The 10,028-nt window shown below is 52.4% G+C and overlaps 1 protein-coding gene across 1 annotated transcript; it reads right to left on the reverse strand.

Annotated features, from left to right (window-relative positions):
* Nucleotides 1–1,968: 1,968 nt before the first annotated feature.
* On the reverse strand, nucleotides 1,969–9,927 carry LOC309675860 (DNA-directed RNA polymerases I and III subunit RPAC2-like). The gene is made up of 5 exons (XM_082488265.1): nucleotides 9,872–9,927; nucleotides 5,441–5,538; nucleotides 3,668–3,744; nucleotides 2,512–2,594; nucleotides 1,969–2,167 (listed from the first exon to the last, which is right to left on the reverse strand). The coding sequence occupies exons 1-5, from the start codon at nucleotides 9,908–9,910 to the stop codon at nucleotides 2,120–2,122; spliced, it is 345 nt and encodes a 114-aa protein (XP_082344391.1). The 5' UTR covers nucleotides 9,911–9,927; the 3' UTR covers nucleotides 1,969–2,119.
* Between the last annotated feature and the right edge of the window lie 101 nt (nucleotides 9,928–10,028).

Below are 10,028 nucleotides of genomic sequence, written 5' to 3' on the forward strand. Positions count from 1 at the left end.
CAGCTCCCATCCATTTCAGCGAAGATCGAAGCGTCCCGACAGTTTCCCAGTAGTGACCTTCGGTAACGCCATAAGGAGCAGCATCCCCAGCGCTGACGAGCCACGATCCTCTCGTAAGGACAGGCAGAACAGCCAGGACCTGCTAATATTCACAAGCCAGAAACCAATTACAGGCACCCGGGGGAATCCTTTTACCTCACTTAACCTCCCGGGTCCCAAGTGGCCAACGTCTCTTTTTATGCTCCAGGAGCAGACTTAATCACTCCTGTATTAGCAGCTACACTCAGATCAACATTTTAGCCTTAAATGGTTCAAAACCACTCTCAGATCTGCACATTATTAATATTGCAACAAACAGACTGACACGAATTCGTCCCAGCTCTGGACGTTGCTATCACTCGCTGTGTGTCTGTTTTACAGTGACTTCGTCCTCCTTTGGTACAGCTTTCCCCTTGCGTTTGCCTCCTACACATCTTCTATTAAAACCAACATCGTTAAGTTTGACCAAGGGCGAGAGAGGAGGAGAGCGCTGCGATACAGCAGGAAGCAGCGCCCTTTTAAAGCTCTTCTGTCACACTGGCACCCAAACGGCGCGTTCCCACCACTGCAAGGTCTCCTTTAGGCTACAGCCAAAGCCAGGACCAGCAGAGGAGGTCCAGAAACAGAGCGGTCCTTCCAACCCAGCCCAGTCCACATGCAACTGGCCCACAGCATCCCCTGGGTGTCAGAGGAAGTGAGTGGCAGGTCAATACCCAGCTGGGTTTCAAGACCTTTTTAAAAAGCTCTTCTCCAACCAGAAATTCCCCTGGCCTGTGCTTGCTCCTATGCAGCGGGGTGAAACACTCAACACCACCCACCAGGCACAGCCCTTCTTCCCCACACACCCCTCCTGCGTCCAAAGCCCAATGTGAAACATGATTTAACCACAGGTTTCAGCATGAAGAGACCAGGCCAGACAGGGTCGGCCAAAAGCAAAGCCACAGCAGCTCCCCGCTATAGATGTGGGACCACGGTGGCGTGGGCAGGATGAACCCAAAGGCAAAGGAGCCTTATTCTGAAAAGTAGGGTTCAGGCGGCTTCTCAGCCTGTCGCCTGCGGACATAAACCCACCGCCAGCCTGTCAGAGAGACCGAGTCTGTCAATTCATATTTGAAAAAAACGATTTTGTAAAGAAAACCTGACATTTTACATCCTCCCTCTTATTCCTCTGTACGTTAATAAAACATGTTGGTGTTTGAAAGGAAAATCTCTGGGTGTTTCTTATTAAGCAGCAGGGGGGCTGCAAAGTCTGCTAAATACTTAATTGAGTGTCAGCAGGTTCCTTTGGTAACTGCAGACCTCCACCGAAGAGACAAGCGGTGTTCCCCCTGCGCAGAGCAAACCAGAAAGGTTCCCAATCCCACACCCGGCACAGAGCAGAAAAACTCCTGCAATTTCATGCCATATTACACCCTACAAAAGGCTTTCACTTGGTGTGCTGCCAGCAGAGCCGAACAAGGCCAGAGTTTCAGTGCTGAACCCTTTAAACCCGCTCACGAGGAGTGGTCTGGGCTCGCCTTTGTCTGCATTCTTCAGGGGGTGAAAAAAGGCAAGTGCTTTTTTTATTCATCTCACCCCCAATATGAGCAGAGTATCATTTTATAGTGATCTGTTTAAAAAGAAAGGCTGGTCGTATTTGTTGAAGTCAACTGCACTGGTGCCAGTAACCGAAAGATTTAAATCGGGAGAGGGTGCTGCCTCTCTGAAAGCTTGATTTTACACAGCACTGAATCCCTCTGCTCCCTGCGGACTCTGGGGCAGACTAATTCTGTGCACCAGACCACCTGCAAACTCTGTGATCTGAAAAACCTGGGCAGGAAACAGCAAGACCGCTCGGAGAGGGAAAGAAATAAGATGGAAGAGGGAAAGAGCTGCCTTCTAGCTGTCATCGCCCGTAGCTGAGCTGAACCGATCGCAGTGTCACCTCTGTGGCATCAAACTTCATATTTTATTATTAGAGAAAATACAGGTTTGCATCAAAGCGGTCATAAAAAAAACACAAACAAACAAAAAACTCTTGACATGCGGCATTCAACACGCAGACGCGACACACATCCATGGGGACTGCCATCCCCAAATGCTACTGCATCTCTTCCTCCCTCTGGGCCCTGAATTCCTTCATGCTCTTCTGCAAACAAGAGCAAAGGACAAATGTTAACATCATATATCGGAGTGACTCATACACCACAGTGCCACCACCCTGGTCTGTGTTGTGACTTCTCTGCCCAGTGCCCAGTAAGGCTGAGGGACCTGAGAAGACCTGACAGAGCTCCAGGTACTTTCAGAAGTGACTGAGCTTTTCAGTCATCCCAAAGGAAAGGAAGCCAGGCCATGCTGCAGGTCAGGCAGGGAATATCTGAAAAAACTATCAGGTTTTTCCATGTCAAAAGTGCTTATAACAGAGGTCTTGACCCATTCCTATCCCTTCTGAGTCCAAGAGATAGAAAAGGCCCCTGAGCTCTTCAGTCTCACCTCAAAGGTGTTGAGCACGTGTTGGCAAACACCCATCAGGTCGTTCAGCCCTTTCCGGAACGGCTCAACAGCAGGAAGGGTCCCTTCAGGAAAGAAGATGCGTTAGTGAAATGGAAGGTGAATTCCAAAGGGGTTGGTAGCCCTCTCCCTCCCTGCTTTGAGGCAGCGTGGCTGTTACCACCATGCCCAAGGGCAGTCCCCGTGATGGGGAGAGGCTCCTACATCACGTACGTGCCCACACACTTCCCTCCTACCAGCCCACCTTGGGCAGCCCGAGGGCTGAGCTCAGGGTGGTGGCCCAGGCTATGGCGCAGGGACCGCAGACACTGACCCTGCAGTTAGTCCCATGGGGAAGGGGTTCCCTTGGCAAGGCAAACAGCTCAAGCGCTAATTATTTTTAGGAAATGAAAGAGTCAGCAAGCACGAACTAGATACTTGCTTCCAGGAAGCGGCTTCTACATATCTGATGCTCAAGGGAACAGCCCCATGAGGAAGGAATGAAATAACACCATGCCTCTAGGCAGCAGACAAAGCTGCGGAGCTTGCAGGGCCTGGGCGGAGGGCAGCGGGCTGAGCTGAAGGGGTTGGCGTGCTGGGAGGAGCGAGTGACTACGAGAGGCTCAGAGCTGTCAGCACTGTCTACCATCAGGGAACAAAGTCCTCGTGGGGAAGCAAGTCAAAAGACAGCAGAGACTGATGAGGCTTTTCAAAAGAGCTTTGGGTTACAGCTGCAAGACAGCTGAGAAGGAGAAGCAGAAACAAATTATCTCATTGCAGCTATGTATGTCAGCACAGTTTGGCTTCGCTTTCCAATCCTTGTGCTGATTTAAGGGCAGATGGAGCACCCGTCACCTCTGACAGTGAGTAGCACACCTACTCTACCCCGGCACTACAGTTTGGTGCCCGCTGCCAGCCAACCCAGATAGCTGGGACCAGGCACGGCTGCGGGCTCCTCGGGCTCCAGCTGGCTCAGCCCTACCGCTGGGGAACAGAAGAGCTGTAGCATAACGGCTCAGAGCAGCCTCTCCAGCTCAGCAACAGGGCACAGCAGTTGCAGGTGGCTAGCAGAGAAGATTCATGGTGGAAACCTGACACGAGCAGGGGGAATTCCACAAAAGAAGTGCCCTGGGCACAAAGGAAACGCACACACACATACCTCTGGTCTGGATCCGGAAGTTGATCTTGCTTTCAGAGGGGTGTGTGATGCAGTAGCCACAGAATTCCACATCAGGGCTGCAGGAGGGGAGAGAGGAGAAGAGAGCAGTGAAACCCAGGCCAACCCACAGCACATCTCAGGAAAGTCAGAGGCTCAGGCCACCCCAGACCTGTTTCTAAAATGACTGAGGGTCTTAGGGGAGGGATACGCTGAAGGGAAACTACCTGTGTAACCTTATTCACACCCCCCATCTATCTCTGAGCTGCGGCTGGAGCTCTGCAGGGGAAGGACATGGCTGGCACGATCGATCGTAGGCACCATCCTGGCACCACCAGCAGTCCACTGGGAGGCCCGCAGAGTTCAAACAGGGGATCCTGGATGCTTGGAAACCTCACTGTACACAAACCTGTTGCAGTTCTGCTGGGCAAAAGAGGCTGACGGGTCTAAGGCACTGCAAGGATTTACCGAGATGGTTTGCAGGCTGCACGGCATCTGCCTTCATAAGGTGAGGTGGTTGTAGAACATTTGTGCACCCAGCAGAAAGAACAGCCCCTTGCAAGAAGGTTGCTGTTTTTCTTGTCATGGTGATTTATCAGAGGAATTCACAGGACATTTGCAACTGTCATTTGAGATGATGCATTGAACTTTCTGCTGGAATACTTCTGAGTCTTACCAGTACATCCTCACAAACCTTCAGCACTGCCCAGTTCGATAAAACTGGGCAACCAGGGTGAACCTATTTGTACACTTTGATGGGGGCAGCAAAGTAATTAATTCCCAGCATCAATTCCTGCATCTCCGTGCAAGCACAAAAGATGAACAGTTTGCTTAACACTGGCTGTTCCTACCCTCTTTTCTGACAGCACTTGTCCCAGAAGGAGATATAGATACTGCCTGACCATGTGTACTTACATGGAATTGTGCATCATCTTACCCAGGGCCAAAGAAAGCATTTAGAAGTCTTTCACATGTCAGACACTAAATTTCCTCCATAATTAACCACCAAGGAGCAGTGAGGGCTGGCTGCTCCCTAAGGGATGGGGAACTGGGAGCCATGAATAGTAAGACAGTCGACAGGGCAGAAGCCTCACTAGCTAGCCCTGTCCCACAGCACCCAAGGGAGTGCGTAGGGCAGGCGCAAAGGTGGTAGCCAGGGTCAGCCAAGGGTCCAGATCATCATCAGGCAGGTTTGTGGGGATACAGCAGGTCCCAGGTGAGGCCAGGAAATCAATCTGCAGGTGAGTATCATGCCAGGTGAGGGTAATGAGGGTCAGATAGGACCCAGTGATCACCAAGCAGCTGTGCAATGATGAGGAACGGCTGAGGTCAGGTGAGGAAGTCAGTGCCTGGGTCAGCACCAGACGAATGGAGCCCACAGCCCAGTACAGGCTGAGCCAGAGACCCATATTCCTACAACATAGCTCAGGAGGGACTGAAAACCCTGAGCTGAGCTTAAACGGGCCTCCTGGACCCCCAGGCAGAATGTGGGTAGAGGCCCCATGTGTGGGTAGAGGCCCAGTAAGGCCTATTAGTGCTCTCAGGACGCCGACACTAACAGCACGAGGAAGGAATCAATCCTGTGAAGAGAGGTGGTGGGTAAGGAGTCGTTGGCACCATGCCTGATATAAAGACCCTAACAGGCGTGCACAGAGATAGTTTCTGATCATTTGCTTTGTTCCAGCAAGAACTGAAATGCAGGACAGTAAGGAGAAAGCCAGAGTAGGAGACAGAGGTACCGTCCGCAATACTGGATACCACAGAGGCTCCACTTACTTCTTCATGACCATATATCGGAGGGAGTTGCCGAGTGTGTGGTCCTCATCATGCAACACAAACGTGACGCAGTTTCCGTCTGTCCCATCTGCCTGGACCTGCCACAAACGAGGAAAGAAGAGATGCTGTAAAGCTCTCTGAGGTAATGAACACCAGCCCTAGGGCGAAGAATAAACTATTGTGCTCAGCTTCACCAGAGTAACTGGTAGGTCTGGCTGGTCAACCTCCATGGCTCACGTCTTGGGTGCTGCAGTGTGACCGAGAGCACCTTTGCAGCAGAGGGAAAGACAGAAAATTACAGACCTCAGAGAAACCTCTCCCTGGTTATCAAAGTGCCTGCACATCTTTACTCTTCACAGGGGAGAAGGGGAGCCCAAAGAAAGCTGTGGCTTCAGGACCCATGGTGAAATGAGGCTGGGAGTGACTGCTCAGGTTGGTGTGATCCCAGGTCCCACCACCAGCCTGTGGCTAGACAGGAGTGAGAGGGACAGTCAAAAAATCCCCCCAGGGAGGGATATTTGCCAGCAGGGTCATCTTATCCCAGCTCAAAAACAAAAGGAGCTGTAAGCCCAAATTCACATGCTTAGGATGAGCCTGGGGACCCCATGCTGCTGAGCCCCATGTGTAATGAAGCCCACAATGCCAGCAGCCAGTCCCTAATCCTCCTCCTCCCTTTTGGCTCAGGCGCCCTAAAAGAGCTTTACCAGCTAACACTTCCTGAGAAGACTGGTTTGGGATCCCCTCCAAAACCAACAAGCCGCCTAATTAATCGCTTAGCTGTCAGAGGGCTGGTGAGCCTCTGACCTTTCCCCAGGCTCAGCGTAGCCACCGTGGAGCCTGACATGCCCAGACAGCCCCCAACCGCTTCCTCTCTCAGCAGCAGAGAGAGGTTTCAAGGTTAAGTGCGGAGCCGAACTAAGACAAGCACTGATCTCTTTGCATCCTGCCCGCAGCCAAATCCTCAACCACTGCAGGGGTTTTATAACCCCTCACATTTCCCTCGGGTAGCAATACCCTCTTAGCAGTCCCATTCCTCCTTCTGCAGGTACAGCCTCCACAGGGAATTGACTCAGCAGTTCAGAAGGGAAACACAGACTGAATTTTGCAGAGGAAGAGATCACGCAGACCTGCAGCATAATTCAAGGCCAGGCTACCTGTGCACCAGCTATCGCAGAAGGGTAGGTGCGATGCAGCAATATCACATCAACAACAGGGATGTTGGACTGACAGGGTCTCCCTCACCTCCCAGCAGCTCACAATATACAACCAAAGTGGTAAGTCTTGCTGAGTGATTAAAATAAGGTAGTAATTGGCAAAACACCTTCTCTTGGTGTGGAAGGACAATGCATAAGTGACTTGCCATGGGTCACTTGGGCAGCCAGTGGCATGGATGAAACACCCTGCCTGCTCTCCCACTTGCTAGACCCAGCACACTCTTCCCACACGTAGCTGCTGGCCTCTCTCTCCTACTGCAAGGAAGTATTTCTTAAAATTATTAGCACCAGTCATACTTAAGAGCTTGTTTTTTCCAAAGACTACAGGCTAAAACAAGAGCAGACTAACTCAGGAGGCACCCACATGCCGGGCAAGTCGCCTGGCCCCCAGTTTGCTCCCTGCATCCTGTCACAGCGTTAGAAGTGTGCCCAGATGTCAAAATCCCAAGTGCCCCTGTCCCCCACCATGAGACAGGTACAGCTCTGTTCACTGGGACAGTGACATTCTTGCCATTTGGTCACACAATGGGAGTTACACCTTAGCTCCGGTGTAGCTCTGCACACAGGGGGCCAAAGAGATGCTTTTCCAGACAGAGAGCAAATATTTACAGCTGAGTTACAAACATTGCATAAAAATTATTTGAAAAATAAGATAACTGGGAGTTTAACACGCAGTGCTGGGAGCTGCACTAACATCAGACTGCTTCCCAGAGCTGAAGGAACATGTGGGCATAGGAAGGGACAGACACACCTCTGGCACAGTGGCCGGACCAACTTGTGGGGCTGCAGCAAGTGCCTGAGAGCAGCAACCCAATGAATTTAAGCTGTCCCTGCCCCCTTAGCACAGCCTAAGTACCCATAGCATTGATCTGGCAGATGAAAGCCCGAGAATGGCTCTTTCACGCAGCTGTAAGGAACACATTGTGCTGAATCTGTCTGCTTCACAGAGACTCAACTTCTCTCTCTTCCCTGTGGAGAGTTCTCAGATACAATTCTGGATCTCAGCAGGACCACAAGCTTCGCTGCTTCTCATCAAGCCATTGGCCCCCCTAGTCAGGTATCTCGCCTCTGGCACAGACGCTGTCCGATGCTTCTGAGGAAAACCCACACATTCCCCTGAAGGACAGATTCCTCCCAGGTGCCTGGCCCAAACAAGTCTATGCCCTGAGGCAGAAGGCTGAGATTTCTCAGGGTGTTTCTCAGTCTCCTCTAAGAGGTGTCCAGGTACCAAACTATTTATCACAAGAAAACTCGTTCTCCTGTGAGCTAACTTGTTAAAAAAAAAAAGCCCCAATGCCCTGGAGTAAGGAATTCTGCTCATCTGGAGTTTTTCTTCTTTGGTTACACACCTATTCGCTAATCTCTTTACCAAATTGTCCTTGTTCTTGTATTATGGCAGAGGCGGATGGAAAAGATGATGAGATCTCGCAGCTTTAGGATTGATCAAATTCACTTGAGCCCCTCAGACACAACAGAGACAGAAAAGCCTGCACCTCCCCCAAGATGATCTGAGATACACCCTCCCAGCAAGGTCAGGATGTGGCCCCTGCAACCGGCCACCCACATGTCAGACACCCGTCTCCTCTACAGGCTACGCAAACCTACGAGCTGTAATCTCACATCACCCAGAAGCTCCTGTGCTTGGAGGGGCTGTGATTTACTATGATGAATTATTTAATGTTGTATTTGGTGCTTAGGTAGTGCTGTGGTGGATACATTAGCACAACACTGTGATAGATAGGATCAGCTAGACATGAAGTGGGTGGGAAACAGTCCTAACAACTCACTGCAGTTTATGCACAACTTGTTTTTTATGTCAGAATATGCCCCTTTGCTGATCTTCACAAGCCAGTATCGCTTTCTACACCTACTCCTCTTTTCTGTATGGTACTGCATTCCTCGTGGAGGAATCTGCTGATTTGTTGCCAAGGGCCTCTCTAGGAACTGCAGCTCTTTGGAGATCAATTTAATTCGTCACATCAGACTTGCTGGATTAGGATTGGGCTTCCTGGTGCAATTGTGACTTCAGCCTGTGGCCCTCACAACTGGAGAGAAGAATATGGCTCGACAGAGCCTGAAAAAGGTAACTAGCAGAAGCCAGACTATTTCTAGGGTCTGTTGTGCCATTAGGAAAAGTTTAGGGGCTGCAGATTGAGAGCCTATGGAAAACCGTTGTACTGAGCCTTCCCCAGAGGCAGCTTCTAAAACCAGGCAACTTACAGACCCCACTTGTTTCTCCTGTACGGCTGTCCCGGTGCTCGGCTCCCCCCTGACAGACAGACAAGCAGGCACATGGAGCACCCGATGGTCCTGTATCAGCTCTCCCTACCACCGTGTCTTGGTGAAACTGCCAGCTGGGAGCCTGCAACCCCGCTAGCGTGAAGTGCAGTGCCATCTAGTGCCTTCTGCTGCCTGCTTTGGGTACTGGAGATGCAAAGAAGGGCCAGGACCTCCCGCCACAGGGCTCAGCAACCTGAAACGGGTGAAGGAAAGGACAGGAGAGATGCTGCCGGGGCCGACGGCTAACAGGCAAAACCACCCACGGCCTGATGTCGCGGCGGTGAGCAATTCATCTTTTAAAAGCAAGCCTTGTTTTAGAAAATATGAGTCCTAACTACCTTTAAAGTAGGTTAGTCCTGACCTCTGGCTGCTCCTGTTCCCTATAGGACAACCTCAAACACCTAAACTTCAGGTAATTCGACTAAAAAGGTGTATTCCTCTCCTGTCCCTCCTGTTTCAGGAAACATTGCTACCTTTCCCCAGCTTCTTCCTCCCTCTGCTGTCCGCAGAGGCTGCAGCAGAGCAGCCGCTCCGTGCCAGGCACAGCCAAGCGGGTTTAGGGGCTGCAGAAGCCCTCTGGGCTCTCTGGTGGGGGGGGGGGGGGGGGGGGGGGATGTCACCCTCGGCTGCCGGAGGAAAGGCTGTACCGCGGGCGGACCGCAGCCTGGGCCCGATCCGCAAAGCCATCGGGACGGGACTATGCGCCTTTCCCATGGATCTATCCTCACTGTCGCGATTTATCCCGACGCCAAGGCCGCGCCGCGCCGCACCCCTCTCTCCCTCCTCCTGAGGAGGCCCCGTCGCTAAGCCCGGCCCGGGAAGCGCCGGGGAGGGGCCGGCTGCCGCTGCCAGGGGAGAGCAGCGCCTCAGCACCCGCCAGCCGAGAAGAGCCCACCCCCGCCCCGTCCCCCTCAGCCCGGCGGCCGCCCTCCCTCACCGTCTCCAGCGCGGCCTTCCTCTCCCCCTCCTCCGCCATGGCCGCCGGACTACACCTCCCGGCAGGCACCGCGCGGCGCGGACTGCAGCTCCCAGCGGCCCGCGCGGCACTGTGTCCTCAGCCGGAAGTGCGTCACGTCGACCCGCTACCGGGAGCG

This window comes from Vanellus vanellus, assembly GCF_965231255.1.
Source record: "Vanellus vanellus genome assembly, chromosome: 10".
In the NCBI taxonomy this organism is placed as follows: Eukaryota; Metazoa; Chordata; class Aves; order Charadriiformes; family Charadriidae; genus Vanellus; species Vanellus vanellus.